The 23041-nt window shown below is 35.7% G+C and overlaps 2 protein-coding genes across 2 annotated transcripts; both read right to left on the bottom strand.

Moving 5' to 3' along the window:
- Positions 1 to 4302: 4302 nt before the first annotated feature.
- On the bottom strand, positions 4303 to 19833 carry LOC137925484 (zinc finger protein 491-like). The gene is made up of 12 exons (XM_068768930.1): positions 19726 to 19833; positions 18688 to 18819; positions 17231 to 17968; positions 15707 to 15834; positions 13644 to 13718; positions 11942 to 12071; positions 10887 to 11005; positions 8967 to 9063; positions 7640 to 7762; positions 6656 to 6766; positions 5497 to 5612; positions 4303 to 4488 (listed from the first exon to the last, which is right to left on the bottom strand). Exons 1-12 carry the CDS (start codon positions 19831 to 19833, stop codon positions 4419 to 4421), a joined length of 1947 nt encoding a protein of 648 aa, XP_068625031.1. The 3' UTR covers positions 4303 to 4418.
- Positions 19834 to 20869: 1036 nt separating this feature from the next.
- Positions 20870 to 22204, bottom strand: LOC137925764 (piggyBac transposable element-derived protein 3-like). The gene is made up of 2 exons (XM_068769233.1): positions 22162 to 22204; positions 20870 to 21861 (listed from the first exon to the last, which is right to left on the bottom strand). The coding sequence occupies exons 1-2, from the start codon at positions 22202 to 22204 to the stop codon at positions 20870 to 20872; spliced, it is 1035 nt and encodes a 344-aa protein (XP_068625334.1).
- Between the last annotated feature and the right edge of the window lie 837 nt (positions 22205 to 23041).

Here is a 23041-nt window from a genome sequence, read left to right as displayed (position 1 = left end):
CAAAAGTTGCATATACCTTGCAATGACAATGGTTAATATTAAATTTAACATTTTCCTCAAACCACTAAGAATTGAACATATAACGAAAATGTTGATGCAATTTCTTATATAGTATATTTAGTAATCATTATTATATGTATATGATTTCTTACGTTTCTCTCTTAAGAACCATATATTATATAAGTTGGGGGATAAGCCATCGCGTTTAAACATACGATTAGTGAATCGTAAAACAAGATGAAGATATATTCGTAAATACCATACACGCGTCTGCTTTTCCTAGATAAGATTAGAGAGGCGTCCACATTTTTCATCATATTTTTGCGCCATAAATACAATTTTAATTGTGTAATAGCTATGTATATATAGTATGACTTATTACAGAGATGAAAGCTTTAAAGAAGTTAATATATAGCTTATTAACTATCATAAATATAGTATTAGAAATGATAAATAACGTATTAATCATATAACAAAACCCAGGTATCGCTGGATCGATCGCGTTGAGGCAGACTTGCGCGAATTGAATGTCAACCAATGGCAGACGATGGCGCAAGATAGAGGAAAGTGGAAGTCTCTCGCTTCGGAGGCCAAGACCCACTTTGGGTCACTGAGCCAGCGGAGTAAGTAAATAAGTGTAAAATCTTCGGATTACCTTAAAACATACTTAGGCGCTCGAATTCGTACTAGAAAGCATTCATATTTCATTCTTTCATCATTCATTCGACGCCGACATATACAGGATGATTGTTTATATATATAAATTGCTTAAAGGTTATAATTAGTGTAAGAATTCAAATTTTTTTTAGAATTGCTTAAAAAAACTTTTATACGACCTTTTTTTTTGTACAGCTTATGTAAAGATTCCTGTCTCTGTTGTGTATATATAGTGCAGATATATATGTACTAATAGATATATAAAATACATGGTAAACAGTATTTCAGAGTTTAAATAATAATGTATTGTATTGTATTGTAAATGGAATATATTGTAAAAGAAGTTTAAAAAACTAAATATCATTCAATATTACCTAAGTTATCAAATATAATTATTTGGTAAGGTTACCTATATATTATATGATACATAAACCGCTCTATATGTTATAATACTTCAATACCATATATGTATACGTTGCATTATTTGATATGTATACAAACATGTTATTCTTAACAATGTAATAATAAACATTTAAACTCAGAACTTATTGAATCACGTTATCATAGAAAAAAAAACATTATATATGTATGATGATAATGATCGCTGCGACACACTTCACATATTTATTCAAACATTGAATTTATTGCATAAATATCGTGTTGAATGTGTTTTAAAAACATATAAAAATATTTACCAAGTATCACTTCGGCTTTATATCTATCGGGTAATGTTTAGTATAATGTGGTCGGTGTAAGCAAACGAATTATATCTAGTCTTTTCAACCAATATAAGCCAGAAAGGCATAAATCTTCAAATTCAAATATATCTATGGAATATATACTATAATCTCCACGCTTGGTAGGTAGATTGACAATCGCATTCTGGTGTCATAGTACGCAAAGGAAGCTGCTGCCTATACTTTGGAAACACGTTTGAAAGCAATGGCAAAAGCTATATAATTATCTAAGAGATTCAGGCGTTACCTAGCGGAAGTCCATCCGAACTAAGAAAGGGACTAATAAATAGCTACTTCCGATATGCAGCAGTAGTCGTGCAATGAAGGGCACCGCACGCGAGCCCGCTGATAAATGCGCGTGCGGTAAACAATGCGAAACACAACTACCACTTACCGAGTCAACAACATACTCGGTGTTTTGCACTGGTCAGTATAACATCGCTTGAGGAAGCCCCGTGGAGGGGTGAAACACGTGTAGAGTAGATTAACGACGATAGTTATGTTTTCGTGTTTGCATTCTTAAGAAATCGTTTTGTTATAACGTTAATTTTAACGTAGCGCCGTGATTCCCAAAGTGGTCTATATCGACCCCTAGGGGTCTACGACAACCTGCAAGGGGTCTACGTCAGCGAAAAAAAATTTGGGGGTCCATGAAATGAATATAGGGATCCACGATAGTGGATCTCAACACTTACACTGATAGTACCTATTTACTTACATCATACTATCTTATAATATCAAAACATTTACATTATTTATAAAGTACCTATGAAGTACATATTTTAAGTTATTTTATTTGTAGTTTATTTAATGTTACGTATATTTTACATAACAGATACAAAATTTTATTTTGAGTAGTTTAAATTTAAATTCAATTAATAAATGTATAAATTAACATGTGTTTTTACTTTAAGTTTTTAACACTAAACTTCACTACAGTTAGAGATTTACAGGAAATCAATATCAGGTAAGTAGGGGGTCTACCTAACACGGAAAAACATGGCAAGGGGTCTACGACACAAAAAAGTTTGGGGAACTCTGACGTAGCGCATCACTATAAAGTTTTTTTAATTTTGTAAAACTTTATAGCGATGTACATGTTTCAGAACGCACGCCACAGGAATATCAAAAACAGACGACGTATAATGGCGATTTCAATAAAACTTTATTATCTATGTTCCCTATGTAAAAGTTCATTATAACCGTGATTACACGATCTTCCCAACATAATAATGTTTTATTTATCACCAATAATAAAATATAGAAGCTAGACACTACTAAATGATCCAGATTTATATATAAATACAATAAGAAATATAGTTTGTATATTTGTATACAAAAAAGTGACCAAATATAACGCTTGAAAATAAAACTGTCAACAGCACTAAACCAGTTGAGGGCGTTCGTCTCTACATTAATTGTATATAACCTTTATTCATAGGGACGACAAGGGCATGTAAGTATGGGTGAGCCGGGATGCAAAGACATATAAAAAAAATAGATAATGATTTCTTAGATTTGTTGCTATACTAAAAAAGGCGATTTTTACAAATTAAACTACCCTATCGTTCCACTAAGTGAGTACCTACCCTTGCCGCGTCTGTTGTAATTTTTACTTCGAAATAAAAATTCTAAGGCTTAAAATAGATATATAGAGAAAGGTTTATTATGTCTGTGTGTATATATGTGTCGGAACTTTATAGTTTCGACCAGTGTCGACAGATGGCGCTAGGTGTGCGTAAACGATTCAGAGGCATATACAAAAGGTATATTCAACCATAGATATGTTTGAGCGATGCCAATATCTTGTAGGCAGGATTGTCTTCTGAATATCAAAATGCCACACTGCGATCGTTAAGGTATATTCCTCTATAGATATTTTTATGGAAGTCAGTTTTGTGGGCAGTAGTGTCCTCTGCGTACCAAAATACCACAATACGATTACTAAGATATATTCCCCGATAGATATCTTTGGGAGAGGTCAATGTCATTCCTCTGCGTACTAAAATCACAAACTATGATCACTAAAGTATATTCCCCTTAGATATCTTTGGTGGAGGCCAATGTCTTGTGGGTAGCAGTGTCCTCTGCGTACTGAAATACCACACTGTGATCGCTAAAGTATATTCTCCCATAGATATCTTTGGGGCAGGCCAATGTCTTGTAGGCAGGCCTGTCTTCTACGTACTAAAATACCACACTGCGATCGCTAAAGTATATTCTACTTAGATATCTTTGGGATAGGTCAATGTCTTGGTGACATCAGTGTACTCTGCGTACCAAAATATCACAACACAATCATTAAAGTATATTCCACCAATGATATCTTCGGGTTAGGCCAATGTCTTGCGGACATCAGTGTCCTCTGCGTACCAAAATACCACACTAATCGTCAAAGTATATTCTCCTATAGAAATCTTTGGTATAGGTATGTCTTGCGGACATCAGTGTCCTCTGCGTACCAAAATACCACACTATGATCGCTAAAGTATATTCTACTTAGATATCTTTGGAACAGGTCAATGTCTTGGGGACATCAGTGTCCTCTGCGTACCCAAATACCACACTGTGATCGCTAAAGTATATTCTCCCATAGATATCTTTGGGGCAGGCCAATGTCTTGTAGGCAGGCCTGTCTTCTACGTACTAAAATACCACACTGCGATCGCGAAAGTATATTTCTCGATAGATATCTTTGTGGGAGACTAGTGCCTTGCAGTGGGCATCTATGGGCGACAACGACTGCAATTGTAATTTTCTAGCTTTCAATTTCAGAATAGCTCCGAAAACTACTGTTTATCAGCTGAAATATGTGCTTAGGTGATGGTATCTTACTAATATACTTTTTTTAAATCTACCTATTTTGAAAAATAAAAATGCCTTAAAAATGTAGATTTAATTGCATACATATTACATTTAATAAATGATTCGATTAATTAAAAAAAAAGGTTTTTGTAATTAAAAAATTACAAAACTAAATTACGCAATGCTAGCCACTAGCTATATTCTTAAAACACCGAAGGTTCAGTAAGAATCTTCTTCACTCTCCATTGGGACCACATCTTGAACGCCGTCCTTCTTTTTAATTCTAATTCTGAAAGAGATGGTTATATTTTCTTTAACACATTGAACTGTTTTATCGAAATTCCTCTTAAAGCTACTAGATGGCGCTAGTCAGTCAGCGTCATAGATGTTGTGCTGATTTACCGACATTTTGGTTTCTTTAAAAAGCACTCCATATGTGTGATATCTAAAAACTAATAATTATTTGTAACAAAAATTATGTTTCTGTATTCCTGGACCTTGAAGAGCAGTCTACCAACGTCTGTTATTTCATTCAGTACCCCCCCACTAGGTAGATCAAAAGACATGGTCAGGTCAGGTTGACATCTAGAAGGTGATGGATTATAGGTGAAAAAACTTTCAATGAATGTATAGCACATTTGCCAAATCGCTTTTGCACCTATTTCCGATCACTCTGTATATTGATCACTGATATATGGTTCATTAATTTTAATATATAGCAATTCGAATTTTAAAAGATTTCTCTTATTGTATTACCATTACGTTATTTATTACTTCCAATACATTAATTTTTGGGTATGGCAATATTTTTAAACCTTTCATATGCCATGCTTCACTTTAGTCTATCTAAAATTCTTACGCCCCCTATGTAACATTTATATTTTTATATTAAAGCGAATGAGTAAACCCGTGTCGATTTCACTTTCGAATTGCCTTACTTAACAAACAAATTAGCCCTCAGTGGGGCGTGAAATATCTTGAAAGCCCTGCTTCGTTACTTATCTCAACAGATCAAAAGGTAGGTAAACTATAAAGTTTTCGTCATCATTTCTGCCGCAGGATGTCCACAGCTGGGCTTAGCCCTCTTTTACTACCAAAACCGATTGGAAACGACTTTCGTTTAGCATATTCCAACTTCCTTAAAAAGGTACTCTGTCCAGGATGTGTATGGCTATCCAACGCCATGCTTATCCGGATATCCTCATTCTTGATTTTTTCTGATTAGTTGGTCACCTGAATGGATTCTCTGTGGAATGATTGGACACAAAGGCCCCCCAAAAGGCATATCTATACTGACCGTTTAGGGTACGGCTGTTTGAGATGAAAAGTCCTATAATGCAGCTTCATACTGTTGCTCTGTGTAAAGCGCTTGTCACATAGCGGGCACTCGTACGGCTTCTCGCCTGTGTGGGTCTGCAATAAATCAAAAATAAAACGTAAAGTTGGAACACGAAACCTCCTAAAGTAAGAAAGTCTTCACAGTGACCACGGGGAGTACAAAAATAGTTTATTCGATTAAACTCAGGTGTTTATACAAAAGTTATATGTATTCTAGTACCGTGGTTAGTGAATAAGGTGAGACGCGCTCAACACAGAATAAAAATGGCGACAAAATATCTATTATTTGTTTAGATACAGTTAACAATTATAGGAGGCATTAACAGGTATAAAGATCGTCCACTGCAAGCTATAGGGATCTCTGAAAAGATATCTATGGGGGGATATACCGTAATCGCCAAACGCAGTATGGTAGGGTGCGAAAAAGACGCTATTGCCATAATCTGATTTATTTTAGTCAGTAGCAATCCTGTATAATTAATGAACAAAGTATGAAAAAAAAAATGTATCCCGTGACCTACGATCGCAAGTCTCTTCTACCGCTTGGCTACCCACTGTTCATATGTATGTATATATATATATATATATATATATATATAGAAACTAGCTGATCCCGCAAACGTTGTTTTGCAAAAAAAATTAAAGGTTTTAATTAACAAATATAAGATAAGGGTTGATCGTAGAGGGGTGAAAATTTAGGTTTATATGTATTTTTGTATGCTGTATTATAATAAAATAAAAACCAAAAAAATTGTCTAAAAAATTAAAAATAAAATTTAGGGGTGGACCACCCTTATCACATAGGGGTATGGAAAATAGATAGTAGCCGATTCTCAGGCATACTGAATACGCATGTAAAATTTGGTAAAAATCGGTCAAGCCGTTTCGAAGGAGTTCAAGTTCGAACACCGTGACACGAGAATTTTATATATTAGATAGAGAGAGAGAGAGAGATATCTATTGTTAATTTTTTTAATTTCGCGAGTGTCGTTGATCCGAATCAAAATCCATATCCTAAATGAAATAAAAGGGAAAAAAAAAAAACATTTATATCTATACCAATCATTCTGTATAGTGTATAGATAGTTTTTAATATTTTTTTTAGTTTCGGTACGTACCACTAGATGGCGCTTAAGACCAGCTGTTGAGTGAAACTGTCGGCCGCAGGTCTCGCAGCTGTGGAGCTTTTCACGCGTGTGGATGTTGTGGTGCATTGCTATACTGCCAGGCTGTGGGGGAAATGTGCAGTAAATGATATCATTTCCATTTCATTCATTCCCACATTTACACACAGTTCAAACCTTACAATAAACAGCCTTTTAAAAATAGCTGCTTTAGGAGTTTTAATATTTGGAATCATTTACAATTATATACAATTTATAAAAATAAACCGTATTGTATACCTAATAAAGTGTATATACTTACATTATATATATATATTCGAATACGATATAGAACGTTTCACCCGATCAGAATAAAATACAATAATTGACATTGTAACCAAAACCATCAGTCTACTCTTACTAGCCAGCTTGAGAAGGAAAAGAGACGAATGCCGTGGTTGCATTCACAATAGTTAAGAGGTTGTTGAATGAATGATAAGGAGATTGCAAAAGGAATGGTTTGAACCAATGGAGATCGGAAATGCGGTATAGACTAAGGTAGTATTGGAAGAGAGATTAAAAAGTATGGGGAATAAATGGGAATTTGGCAAGTGAAAAAGGGGGGAGAAGGTTTCAAGAGTCGAAGGGTGATTAGAGTAGAAGAGAAGTTTGGATATGAAGAACGTGTAGTACGTATGAGATCGGAGATGTGAATCGTAAGTTGGGAAAGTAAAAGGTAGATTTAGAGAAGTGGAGAGTGTAGTCGGAGTATAGTACAAAGAGTAAGAGAGAGAAGTTACGTAAGAGAAGGACCAATATTTAGCCACTTCCGCACATGCAGTGGTAGTCGATGCGAATTGTTTGCCGCATACGCATTTATCAGCGGGCTGGCGGGCGGTGCACTTTATTGCACGACTACCACTGCATGTGCGGAAGTGGCTAAATATTTGTCCTTTTCTTACTTAGGATGGACTTCCGCAAGGTCACTTCCAGACTCACCGCAAGCGATACGCCGCAGATCTCACAGATGTGCCGCTCACTGGGCGGACAGAAGGAAGTACCCGGGTGCTCTTGATAATGGTGAGTCATACACTGCGACTGCGTTTCAAAATGTCGCCCACACTGCAACATGTCGCGGTGATGTTTGTTTTTGGATTATAATACTGTGGCAACTGTAGCGAACTTTAGTATAAATCGCATCTACAATGCGATTAAAATAAGAATAGGACGGGCTCTCGGCTAACTTCACTCATAAAAGTACGGTCAGCATTAAACATATAAAATAAAAAAAAAAATTGTTTTTGTTGATTGTTTAATTTGTTCTACAATGAGCAAAAGAGGTAGTGTTTTACATCGGCGAGCTCGAGAGATTATCAGCAATGTTGAAAGTACTTCGAGGAAGAGAAAAAACGTGCCATTATGTTGTTGGACCAGTTAAAACAAGCAAGAATTGTACCAGGGCCAGATGGCAATATTCATATATCGCGTGATGTATTTGGAAGTTTAATTAAGCATTTGGAAACTGCTCCGAAGGTAACCGAGCGAGTGACTTTAGCCACTGGTATTATTTTTTAACATTGCTTTTTTTGCACACTATACCAAGTTCCCGTTGTGACGTCACAACATGGCGCTAGGCCGGTCCTATTCTTATTTTAATCGCATTGTACCTTACGCTAGCGTTCATTGTTTACACCTTTCTTTTTGCAAAATTTTATACTCCACCAATCGCTAGTGTTTAGCATGCTATATAGCTTTAAATTAACAGGCTATATATATAACCCGCCGAGTACTGATACGGGTTCGGAAACTCGAGTCTTGTAAATTTTATGTAGTTCACGAACCCCCCCGTTCTGTGAACTCATTACCGATGAAGCTGAAAAAGCCGCAAGGCTAACAGCACAAACTTCACACGAGACTATAGACTAGGCTACATATCTTGTCCACTTCTAATGTTAAAATTTTATTTTCATCACCTAGCTATATAAAATTTCTACAATTCAAAATGGCTTCTTATCATTTGAAATAGTTCATAAAAGTATCGACTAAAATGTAGCTTACCCATCTTTTACGGTATACATCCTTTTCACAAAAACACACCTTTTTCAAATTTATTAATGCCATGTTAAAACAAACATTTTATGTGATACATAACGCTCCATATTTATTTTGTGACGTATTGCACTCATAAAAAGCTCCTGAAGTTACTGGACTGCGGGGCGGTACCGCCCCAAAGTTATCTACCAATGGGCGGTACCGCCCCATGATCGAACTGAACCAAAGTAAATGAACGAAAATATATAGTATATAATAAAATGGTGTATATTACATGATGACAAGTTGTCGGTTTCTTCCTGTTGGTCCTCCCAAACCTCAGCCTCTTGTGTCTCCGTTTAGGCGCGGGTACTTCTTCGTGTTCTGCTTTCCTGGTGCCAATATAAAGTTAAATGTGTACAAGACTACATTTAAATCGTTTAAACTAACTGACATAGCCCGTTATTTTCTCGTTCATTCATCATCATCACCATTTCAGTCTCAACCCCTCCCCCCCCATAGAATCCTCCCTTAGGACCGGTTGGAAGCTGACTCTATTCATCGTCTTTTCCAAGGCTGTCTTTTCACCAGGTACACGTCCCCTGCGCTTGCTTTTAAATCCCCACTGCCAATTCTCGCACCACCCTACAGTAAAATGATAATTGTATGGTAAACGTAAATAAATCGAGACAGTGAGTGCTAGCACAGTTGTCGCTTGTACTTCTGTAGCATTTAAATCTCTGAATACATTACCCTGGTACTGTTATATAAGAATATTCCCTGAAACTGCTACCTTCATCATCATATCAGCCGACAACCCCACTTGCAAGTCATAGGCCTCACCCGAAGGTCTTTCTACCAGTCTTGCGCTGCCGGCATACGACTTCTCAGGATCTTGACTATTTCATTGGTCCACCTACTACCAATACCGCGTCTACCCAGGGTCAGAGGGGGCGTACTGACGTCGAGTCTATCGTCTCTTATGGAACTGTATTGTGACCAAAATTATCTTAGTGATGACAGTGAAGCTGAAATCATACTTAAAAACATGAAGCAAAAACGCTACCGACGATGTATTTCAGACATATTTCAAAGGTAAGCACTAAACTCTGTCGTCCAAGAGTGGCAAATTTATGCCAGTTAATCAAACCTTCAGACCATAATTATTAAAACAAGACTTGGGATATCCCCTGCCTGTCGTTAGAGCGATTAAAGTGCAGGCCTTCATTGCACTGTGGAATTCTTCCTAGGGCAGATAGTCTTGAAGTATTTACAACGCGAAGCCTAAAGAAATTTGTATATTCGTTCCCGTAAGTGAACAATTATATTTCTGTGGATTTCCCCTTTTCGAAGCGCTGCTGACGATGACGTAATGTTGCTGCCATAATACCCATGTACATTTTTTTGATACCCATATTGTGGTGGTTGTGGAAAAATATGTACCTAGTCCGCCATATTGGAACGACGTCCATCTTGAATTTTAAATTTTGACATAATCATCGTGTTTTACTAGTGTAGCCCTTTCATTTGATGCCCATATTGAGGGGGTTAAGGAAAAATATGTAATCCGCCATTTTGTATCGGGGGCTATCTTAGATTTATAATGTTATTGATTTTATTATATTGTATTGTCATCTAAATTAAATGTGTGTACTAAATTTCGGATCAATCTGACAACGGCAAGGTGCTTAAATTTCAATTTCTAATTTTGACCCAAATAAATAAACAAATAAATTCCGTACGGGTCGAACTAAATAAAACCGTTTAAAAATGAGTCAAACCAAGTTCTAAAAATTAGATACGAATCTTATCAATATGATTAAAAACCGGAAAAAGGGGTTGTTCTCAATCTAATATATAAAATTCTCGTGTCATGGTGTTCGAACTTGAACTCCTCTGAAACAGCTTGACCGATTTTTACTAAATTTTATATGCGTATTTAGGAGGTCTGAGAATCGGCGACTATTTATTTTTCATACCCCTAAGTGATAAGGGTTGTTCACCCTTAAATTTTTTTTTATTTTTTTGACGAAATTTTTTGTTTTTATTTTTTTATGATACAACATACAAAAATACATACAACCCTAAATTTTCACCCCTCTACGATCAACCCTTATTTTTAAATTGAAAATTAAAAATACTTTTTTTGCGAAACAACGTTTGCGGGATCAGCTAGTAGTATGATAAAAGTTTCCTCTCAGGGGGGACCACTCACTCAACGTCAGCGTGGAGGGCAGAGGATCGCAGGTGCTCTGTGTAGGCTGCCACCGTCTCGAACTTAATCTGGCATCGCTCGCAGAACGTCGTACTGTCTTCTTGACCTACAGGATGTTCCTGACAAGACATGTTCCAATCTCTTTATTTTTTTGTGACCACTTATATAAGTTATAGGAAGAGTCAAATTTTACAGAAACTAAAATCAGATTGAACTCCCTTTTAAGGGGGGATCCTTCACCTTAAAGGTACGAGGCTTCCAAATTACTTTTTGATCACTTTTATATCATCATTAATATAATCGAAAAGTATATATTATTTAAAATAGTTAATTTATTATTTCCTTGTTTGCACACTTTATACATTTTATATATGATCTGCTCAGAAGCCAATGCCAAATGCCAATTCTTTTTTTATATTTTCTGATTTTTGGAAAATTTTATGAAATAAATGAAAATCTTATTACTTATTAAAGGATGTACTCATTGGTTACTTTTCTCTAGGTTAGACAGCCCTTTTTAACAGCTTCTGAATACATTGTATAGTAATTTCAAAAGCCATTGTAAACATTGAAATAGAAATTAAATAATTCTTTTTTCGATCTTTCCTGGTAACACTGAAGAACTAGAAATTCATAGTAACTGTAATAGTTACTTCTAATTAAACTTGTTTGAGTTTTATGCATTAGCTTATCTTTTTCAGCTGCCAGATGGTATACGTGCTAAAATTTTTAAGATGCTGTCATTTTTTCAATAAATACTATTACTAACTACGGTTTTATTTAAACACCTGTACAGTAAACGGCGATAAATATTTTATTATATAGATAATTTCTGCTTCGTATAGAACTATCTCTGTCCCATACTACCTATTTGACGTTTTGTCAGTTTTTCGGGCTGGCGGGCGGTGCACTTTGCAGCACGACTACCACTGCATATAATAAAGTGGCTAAAAATTGGTCCTTTCTTACGAATATGTAGGTTTCGACCGCAAGAAAGCTGCTAGATTTTGATGAATTAGAAGGTATAAAGTGGAAGACTAATACAAAGTACTCACAGAGACACCGACGTGTGTGACACGCTTGTGCTGATGCACGCCCGCCTCGCTCACAAACGAGGCTCCACACACTGTGCACACGTACTTGCTTCTGTGTGTGCGTAAGTGCGTATAGTACGTCGACATATGCCTGTTGAAAGACAATACAACCTTCAAAGTTAAAATCATGAGATGATCAACAAAAGAACCAATATTTAGCCACTTCCGCACATGCAGTGGTAGTCGTGCAATAAAGTGCACCGCCCGCCAGCCCGCTGATAAATGCGTATGCTAACAATGCGAATTACACAACTACCACCGTTAAATCACTCAACACATGTTTCACCCCTCCACGGGGCATCTTCAGGAGTTATGTTACACCGATTAGTGTTAAACACAGAGTGAAAGCACTGTAGCTAAATATTGGTCCTTTTCTTACTTAGGATGGACTTCCGCGAGGTAACGCCTGATTCCATTAAATACATGAGATGATCATCTAATAGACGCCTACTTGTGGGAAACATCGCTTCATTAATTGACCATGAAAGTCGCCAGACCTTTCTAGAATATTGCAGAAAGCTAGAGGAAAATAGCTATGATACTTGCGATAAGATGTAAAAATAAAAGAAATTAATAAATACAGATAAATTATCAAAATAAAAGATTGTAAAAGAGCAGTCCACGAGGAAAGGGTGAGACAAAAAAGTTGATACATGGAAATGCAAAAGAATGAAAGATTATTTGAAGAAAAAAGATGAACGAGTGAGAAATGTGGAGACAGACAAAAGAAGAAAATTGTGGGTTGTATGGTCACCAATAGCGAGAACGATCATAAAAAATACATTTAAAAAACTTTTAAGTTAATCGGTTTTTTGATACCCATATTGTGGTGGTTGTGGAAAAATATGTACCTAGTCCGCCATATTGGAATGACGTACATCTTGAATTTTAAATTTTGACATAATCATCGTGTTTTACTAGTGTAGCCCTTTCATTTGATACCCATATTGAGGGGGTTAAGGAAAAATATGTAATCCGCCATTTTGTATCGGCGACTATCTTAGATTTATAATGTTATTGGTTTTATTATATTGTATTGTCATCTAAATTAAATGCGTGTACCAAATTTCAGATCAATCTGACAACGGGAAGGTGCTTAAATTTCATTTTATAATTTTGACCCAAAGAAACAAATTCCGTACGGGTAGAACTAAATAAAACCGTTTAAAAAGATAGACGCCCACATAAACCATAGGTTATCCCTGCAAACTTAAATAAGATCGCACCATAACATAAGTATGCAGCATAATCTAGTTTGGTCCATACAATAGCGTCATGGGAAGAGCACTCTGTGTTTGGCACTAATCGGTGTAACATAACTTCTGAAGATGCCCCGTGGAGGGGTGAAACAAATGTTGAGTGATTTGACGGTGACAGTTGTGTGATTCGCATTGTTTGCCGCATACGCATTTATCAGCGGGCTGGCGGGCGGGGCACTTTGTTGCACGACTACCACTGCATGTGCGGAAGTGGCTAAATATTGGTCCTTTTCGTACTTAGGATGGACTTCCGCAAGGTAACGTCTAATTCTATTAAAAGTCATAGGAAGAACTTGCGTCTAAGACAAAGGTTAGGCGTAGTTTAGATGCCAGTGTCAATCTGAGAACTAAGTAAGAAAACTAAAAATTTCTTTAGTAAGAACTGTTGAACTGTGTATATTCACCTGAACTGTTCTCCGCAATGTCTACATGTCCTGGTAATTCCTGCGTGTGCTTCTTCGTGCATTAGAGCTGTGGTTCTGGAAATTTTTACACATTTATACATTCTTACAATGGTAATTTGTTTAGCTAGTAGAATTTTGGTACGACAACTTCATTAGTGCTGCAGCAAGTGTGCCATCCACTTCTGGACATTCAGACCTCTCCCCAGATTTCCTATAAGACCGTTTGGAAGCATATATTAATTTTTTTAAATGACCCCCGCTATTCGGGACTTCTAGTACCCTTTGTACTCTTTGGGAAGGACAGGGTCATTTTATTTCATTTAATAATTTTTTTCACATTACTTTTGTTTGCGCACTCTTCTTGCATTCTTAAAACCTTTCGTACTTCATCTTTCTTTCCACATTTCTTCCGTCTTTCTCTTTCATTCGATATCATTCATTCCTCACCTCATTCCTCAGTTTTACATTTCTGTATTTTATTCTAAACATTTTGCTCTACATATATTTCATTTTATTTTGCCTTGTTTCCTATTTTATTGTTTACACTTATTCTTATTTTTGACTTGCATTTCTACTGATCGCTTTTTCTGTAATTTTCTTGCAAAGTTCGTGGAAGAATCTCTTTTCGTCCTCGTTTATTAGCGAGGCCATTAACTCCTCGCAGATCTTCATGCCTAACCGGCATTACGTTCAGATTTCTCCGACGATATAGAATGATGACCTGAAAGAGGAAGCAAGTACCGAAAGCGCAGGGTAAAAGTCCACTAACAAGATGAACAGATGATCTTGTTAAAGTCGAAGTAACGCCTTTCCAACCTATCATATCAAGGTAACATAAATTCGCTTCATTGGGGCTGGAGTACCCAAGGTTCGTCCCTAGTACCAATACTATACACTTTACACCAAAGATATAATCATCATCATTTCTACCGTATATTGTCCACAGCTGGACATAAAGGACATGTTGGACATGTTGGAAGCGACCTGCATGCAGCGTTATCCTTAACAAAGTGATCTGTCAGCCTTGTGGTCAATCTTGAAACCCAACTAAAAGCTTCAAATTTTAAACCCATGTCCAAGTTACTTTTGTTGGTCTACCGAACTCCTCATTTCTTATGGAGAAATCTCTAGTATTCTTCTCCAAGGTTCATTAAGTGACTGCGTCCATTTCCATCAGACTCGAATTGAAACCACAGCTCTTCCGTAAATCATAACTAATTTACACACATATGTTATGTACCTTCGTCTTTACACACTAAGGTAAATATATTCTTTTAATTGTTCATGCTTTTGAGGACCACTCGTTTCTCTCCTTATGTGGGACAGGGACGTTACATTTCGGGTACACGAGTTTTTAAGGTTTTTTAATTTTATTTCTATACTCCTTCCTCTCTTCATAATATCTTCACATCTTTCATGTTTTCCATTTGTCCTTGACATGTTCTATCTTTCATCATTTGCAAATCTTCTTCCATACATCGCCTTTCTTCCCCTATCTACATTCCCTGATCACTCTCCACTATACTTTTTTTTTCATATTGCCAATATTGCTTTATATATGATTTTTATCAACAGTTTTATTTTTATTTCATGCAAGTCTTACTGGATACCATTACTTTTTTACAATGCTCAAGGAATATAGGGCGCTGGTTGTCGTCTACCATCAGGGAGGCGATACTAACTCTCTCTATCTTTCCTCCCGTCTCGACCTCGGAATCAAGGCAGAGTTCTCCCAAAGGAAGTAAATTGAAGAAAATGTTAATAATGTAATCACTTTGAATCAACTGACCCTTATTTTACCAGAATTATAACCCAGGCCACATAAGGGTCAAAATGAGTAGGTACCTACTGAATCTCCGTACTTCATCTTCGACCATTGCTTTTCCATCAGGCGAGATGGTGATCATAGATGGATGCTCTAAAAACTGATCACTTTTGATAGAACGAAGTCAGTTAAGATAGTGATAAAAATAAAACCTTCACCGGTGATTACGTGACAGTGTTCATCGATCCTATTTCTTGTAAAGCCTTATGTATAATCAGTACAGCCTTCAAATACTCACTCGATAGCGACCACAAGGTTGCAGACCAAGCATTCGAACCTTGTGTAGTGCATTCTGATGTGTTTTCGAAGGTGACACTCCAACCTGAACCGAGAGTGGCAGAAGCGGCACTCGAACGGACCTATGGACTACACACAACACCCAATTAAATTACTTATTTATATTATTTTCACATTTATTCATTCATAGTGGTTGTAAATTGTTATAAGTCAATGATGATTGGTTATAAGTCTAAAAACTAGACAAACTGCACTGAAAGATCGATGCTTTTAAAATGTTTAATGGAATCAGGCGTTACATTGCGGAAGTCCATCCTAAGTAAGAAAAGGACCAATATTTAGCCACTTCCGCACATGCAGTGGTTGTCGTGCATCAAAGTGCCGCCCGCCAGCCCGCTCATAAATGCGTATGCGGCAAACAATGCGAACTACACAACCGCCACCATCAATTCACTCAACACGTGTTTCACCCCTCCACGGGGCATCTTCAGGAGTTATGTTACACCGGTTAGTGCCAAACAAGACTCACTCGGTGTTTGGCAACCACTGCATGTGCGGAAGTGGCTAAATATTGGTCCTTTTCTGGCCTTTAAAATGTGCTGCTGGTGAAGAATGCTACACATATAGACTGTCAAGAGAACCGAGATCTATTCTCGATCAACTCCTTATAAAGACATACCTCTCCATTATCTGCTATAAATGGATTCTTGGTTACTTTGACCACATTGCTCTGAGCCAACCAGAGAGTCCAGATATGCTAGTTGTTGTAAGAAGTTGAGGAAATACGACCAAAAGAGCGATCAACAACCCGAAAATAAATTTCACGTATCACATTATTTATAATTTCTGAAACCTTTTCTAATAGGGTATTCCATACATTTGAGCTCATAGACGACAATTGCAAGACGTTGGCGTCCTCCAAAGATACTAAGGGGATACCATAATCGCCACGCTTGGCAGACGGGTTGGCGATCGCAGTGTTATGGTACACACTGGACTGGATGCTGCAGCCCATCCTCTGGAAACTTGTTTCTGAACAGTGCCGATATTAGACTATATCCCGGGAATCGAATCCGAAACCTGTAATCGCAAGTCTCAATCCTCTACTGCTAAACTACCACTACTCAGTACTATACATGAATTGACATGAAATAAGCTATATATCACCCCTTTATAACATTTTCATCTATAACCAAACATCCTATATAGAATACCAAAACAGCTAAATTTGATACAAACTAAAATATTTTTTTATTTATAATGGTATCCTTCAAATTGAAGCTGCCAGGATTCCAAAGCCTACGACATCCAAGAAAAGCCTACCACAAACTTAGTAAATTCAAAAATAATTTTGATACAGTAAATATATATGTATACAAGAAATATAAATAATTCATAAAATATAAATTTTTAAAGATCCATACTGGAATACAGAGAATTCTAACCTAAGTTAATTCAAAAAATATTACATAAATATCCTAAGAAGTTTATTCTGGGCTTTGAAAAGACCTTTGTAAAAACATACCGGATTATGTTTCAACTTGAAATGTCGTATCATAATGTCTTCTTTGGAGAAGAACTTGTAGCAATCCTTACAGTGGTACATGGCTTGAACGTATTTAGGATCACTGGCTCTCTTCTGAAACTCTTTCACAGCTTCTTCTTCGGTTAAACTAATCTTTCTCCATTTACTTGAATCCAGACATTTCTTCTGCCTCATTGTGAACTTGTATTTATTCTCCCTAATATTTCTAATGCTATTTATTTTCTTATTCTTTCTTTTCGTAACACATTTATTAATAATTAAATCATTACTTTCTATTATCTCGGTGTTCTTAAATATTTCTCCATCTTTACTTTCTGCTTCAGGTATTCCTTCTCTAGCTTCTTCTGTCTTAATTACATCTTTTTCTGGGATAAATATTGTGTTTAAATCACTTAAAGTATCATCTTCATGTAATTCATAATCTGGATCATTGTCTACTGTGCTGTCTGAATGTGAAAGCTCATCATTTGTAAGCTTTTCAACTGCTTTTACATCATCACTCACATTATTATCATCAGGTATGTCATCTAAATTTTCATTGTCATGATCACCATTGTTAATTTCAACATCATCTTTATCTAAACTCGCTTCCGTGACTTTAATCTGTTTTTCATTAATAATATAAGTTTTAACTCGTTCGTTACACGATATTATATCTAAAGATGGAACGAAATCTTTACTCTTTGATTTCAACTTGTTTATGGATTTATGTGTAATCTAAAATTAAAACAATACAAAAAATAATTAAATCATTAATTACAATTGTCTCAAATGCTATCACTAAATGACCTAACAGTACCTATATTTTATACTATTAATAGGATCGATTGAAAAAGACCACCGTTTGGATACAGTTAAATACTATTTCTGGTCTATGGTTCTCCAGAACCTTGAGGCTCTAGTGACGATCTGTTGTAACATATATACTGTGATATTTAAAAGTAATCAAAGATATTAAGTAAGACATTAAGCAATGACTTTGGAAGTTGCTTAATTAACTTTATTTATCAGAATGAGACTAAATGTTTCAGGTCAGAGTCGGGGAAAGTTCGTTAATATGCAACATAGAAGCTGGAGTTCTTCAGGAATCAGGGCCTAATTATGTATATGGTCTTCGCTTATGCTGATGACATGGCATTTTGCAGGAACATATAGATAAAGTTGGATCATGTTTACAAAAGTTGTGTATAAAAACAAGTGCTTCTATGTCTACGCATGTGGCATTTACCTTAAAAAAGAAAGACTGTCCACCATTTAAGCTGAATGTAACCATCATACATCACCAAGCTACCATTAGATATCTTAAAACACATCTTTACAGAAACCTTACATGGGAAGATCATATCAAAGCCCAAAGATATCAAGCCAGTAAGAAATGAAGAGATACATACTGGCTATATATAACTATTGTCTTCCTTGTCACTGGCAATACTTACAGGTCCATTGGGTAGTATAGCTTTAAGTTCCGTGATACCTCGGTGACATTTTTGTTTGAACTTATGAAACTTGTACAACAAGGCGGCACATTCATAACAAAAACTGTGCGGCAACTCATCTCTTCTATTAATCTGTTAAAATAAAGGAAATTCATTATCTTGTATAAAATATAAGTGTTAAGAACTACCACAATATTAAAAAACAAATAGATGCCCACTATAATTTATAGATGTTTTAGGGGCAATAAAACATAATCTCCAATCTTGGAAGGCAGGTCAGCAATTGCAGTGTGATGTTATGGTACCTAAAGGATCTATCCTTTGGAAACTTATTCATGAGCAGTGGTAATTCTATATAATTAATGCAGAAAATGTGAGTTATATATAAAACTGTATTTTGGTAATTGAACCCATGATCTACAATTGCAAGTCACAGTCCTCTACTACTGGTCTAACATAGCCCACTGGCAGTGGACTCGATGCAATATGTGGCCTGAGATGTATTGAAGTCATCATTATTATACTATTATTCAGCTGTAAGATGTTCAGGGCTGGACATAGGTCTCTCTCATAGATTTCCAATAGGACCAGTAGCAAGCAGCATGCAACCAGCGTCTTCTAACAAGCTTCAAATAGTGGTCAAATTAATTCCTTATGGTAAGTTTTTACATATATTATTCAATTTCAGATACATAAAGTATATATTTAATCATTGCTATTTATTTATCTAGTCAAATAAGAAAATCAACTTGTGAATATAAACTTTAGCAAACAGCAGTTGCCTCTTGTTTTGATAAAAAATATAAATAGCAAATTAACATATTTCACCGGTAATATCAATAAAAATATTCTAAATTCTTATAATGCAAAATGAATGTTTACATCACCAAATTTACTGAAATTTCTGAATAAGTTGTCAAAGCATATTGACTGAATACTATACTCTACTTTTTTAATAATAACTAAACAACACAATGTCTAAAAATTCTCAAATGCTCAGCTAGTGCATTTCACTTTGCATTTTTAATACTTACTTACTTTTAAAGATGAAACATCTTCGTAATACATCTTCAATTGATATTGATCGTATTTATACATTTTTCCACCCAAACGGAGACAAATTCTGCAAATTTTTAAATCTGCCATGATTAATTATTGTATACTTTATGTTTATTTTCTTTAACATTCGTTATTTTGTTCAACATAAACAAAATATACAGATAACGCTAGAAAGACGTCATTGTCATATAGCATTTGTCAAAAATGTTTTACAGATTAAATATCGCTTATTATCAATTAATTTTATTGAGGTTTATCTATTCTAGACAACATTGGTAATTTTCTCAGGATTTTAAAAGTTACTATGCATAGTATTAAAATCTTGATATTAATTAAAATTAAAAGTACGTATAAAGGAGTGGACATATTGCGACTAACGAGTCACATTTGGCTCTTTGAACGATTATTTTTGGCTCCGATATTATTGTCGAATTGTTTCAATATTTAAATTAATATAACCTGTTAGCTCCTGGGAAATCGAAACAAATTACTGGTGTGAATAATAATTATTTTATTACACCTTAACATTAGCGAAATCCAAATACCGATCATAATTAACTAATCGGCATCTTAAGTATTATTATTAATTAAAATAAATATGATTTTAGTTAAAAAAAAAACTTTTGCATGTTAAAGTGTGTATTCAATTGCCGCAAAAAATTTCAAATTTAGAAAAATGGCCCGCACTATTAAAGGGCTTGGCCACTTCTGTTATGTAGTATTAATGTGTGGCGGCATTTATTGAGACGCCATATAGTAGAAAAAAAAATGTCTGATATTTAGAGCTTCATATAGAACTGGAAAAACAGATATTTCGAGTAGTGTATAACCTCCTCAGTCCCGAGTATATTTTTGTTCGTATTTTTTGTAAAAAGTGGTAACCATGGACAATATATATATTTCTAGGTTTGTTAAGACCCAAGGAAAATAAAAATTATGCGGAAAATGCTCTTCCAATATGTCGCCATACGGCGACATCAGGTCTCAATGCTTTAAAAAGTTGAAAAAACTCCATATATTTTTCGAAATCTTTTATTCAAAAAGTAATTACTGTAAGCAACTGAAATAAAAAACAATGTTATTGGTTGGGACAAAGAATCGTTACTTTCATTCGTGGTAGTTTTTATAGCAGTTTCTCCCCGAAATCTCCCATAAAAATGGAACAACCTGGAGGTAATCGGGCGGACAGGCGCATTATTACTTTACCACCAATATCTAAAGATTGGAATCTATCATCTTCAATTACGCTGTCCCCTTTACCTTCGTAAAGAAAAAAATCAAGTGGCAATCCTTTAGGACAGGCTAAGACAAAATTTTTCAACCCCACAGGATTGAGTTTTCCTTTTATCATCTGCCTTGCCTGATGTTTCCCATAAAAAGGTATCATCTGCTCGTCAATGCAAACATCTGCCGACGGGGAATTCAGAAGACACCCATTGCGAACACAAGAAATCAAGAGCTGGACCTTCCAGAACTTGGTGCTACTTTTTATTTCCTCCGGAATTTCGGAATCATTTAGAAGTTTCAATGAGGCCCTCAGTTTGAAGTACCGATCTCTAGTTATTCTGTCTGCAATTGCTGGAATTCTGGACTTCTGATCCCAATACATCCTGATCCTAGGAAATCGAAGGTATGACATCATGATAGTTACACCAAAGAATGTTCTGATTTCTTTATCAGATGTGTTCAAATTAGTGCCCGTCTTACTAAGGTACGTTTGGTTACTATGAAATGCATTTTGTTCGTAAATGTCGCTCGTTAAATACTTTGCCACATAGTCGTGAGGAGGCAAATTGATTGCCACAGTGTTCGGTAATTCGAATCGTGGGGCTGGTGGCAATGGATCGAAATTATCTGATGACTTCCAAAATACACGTCTTTCGGAAGTACTTGCTGTGGAAGGGACATGACTCGATGTCGACTGATGAGAGCGAACCATTGTAGAAAGGCTGTTATCCTCTTCCTCATTTTCTTCTTCATCTTCCTCGTCATCTTCTTCAGTAATTTCGGGAACATAGGCCGGATCATCCGCGATATCCTCATCACCAAAATCATAGTCTAAATCAGAGTCCTCCCCAGTGATTACGTCGTATAGGGCATCCTCCAGTTCCTTATCTGGAAAAAGTATATTATCTAAGATCCAAATAAATAAAAATTTCGTGGAAATATAACCAAAATATCTAAATTAGGGGGAAAAAAGGAGGTACGAAATTATATGGCAAAAATGTACTTTTTTACAGGTTAAAACCCAGAGTCTCCAAAAGGCGACATACACGTTTCTATGTGTGCGTGTAACAGGAATGAACAAGTTCGTTTGTTTTTTTTCGCGCAATAGTTAGTCTAACTATTGAGAAATATGATAACTACTTTGATTTCAATATGAAACATAAAATAATGTACACAGTTTGCACTTACCTTGGCCGGAATCGCCAATTATGAATTTTTTTCGCGCACTCATTTTCAATCACTTGCATAAAATTAGCGGTGCAATTTTATGACAAAACTTATAAATGAGCGGTAGCGGCATATATCGGAGAGCAAGAAACTACTACAACGTACTGCCGCTGCTTCAAAATACAAGGCTTTTACCTACCTTTCCTCGATGGCGTTGTATGTCGCCTTATGGCGACGTTTGGACTGAGGAGGATAAACATGCTAAGGCGTAACAAGCAAATTCACATTTGAGACTTTTTTCTTTTGTTTCAAAGATCTACGCCATTGATCGACTTTACTATGCAGGCATGGTCGCAATCTTTAAAGATAATTATTGAAGCTTCGCATCGGCGTTATCTGTGAAACCCCAAACGAACAATTAGGTATGAAGCCGTAGGTAGAGCTCATTTCTCTTTTTAATTTTGTATTTATAAAAATAATATTAATATTTTTTTTATCTGACAAAAAGAAAACTTTTTAGTCTTATAATGCGAACATACATGCGAATAACAATATTATAATAACTCAATAATATCTGTTTATATTGTCACAAGTATTTGGCCTGTATAGATTTATTTCTTTCTAATGCGTAGAAATGAAAAAATATCTGAATCTAAAATTTGTGTGTCTATTTATAAGTAATATTGTGTAATATACGGTACATATAGCAAAATAACCTTTTTTATTTTTGTCGGTCTATTCCGATTTGAAATTGCTGGGCCGATTTTGACGGGACTTATACTGGCAGGTAGCTAATGTAAAAAGGAATGACTTAGGCGACTTTTATTTAAGAATTTTTTTTAAATGAATAACAAAGTAAATGTCTTTGTTAAATATCATGCGGATGGAGTCGCGGGCACAG

Source organism: Battus philenor, unplaced genomic scaffold, assembly GCF_028537555.1.
Source record: "Battus philenor isolate CCGP_79_NKW_IND1 unplaced genomic scaffold, ilBatPhil1.0.hap1 SCAF_27, whole genome shotgun sequence".
NCBI classification, from domain to species: Eukaryota; Metazoa; Arthropoda; class Insecta; order Lepidoptera; family Papilionidae; genus Battus; species Battus philenor.
Note: the sequence above shows the minus strand (reverse complement) of the source record. Positions and strands in the feature narration are given on the sequence as shown.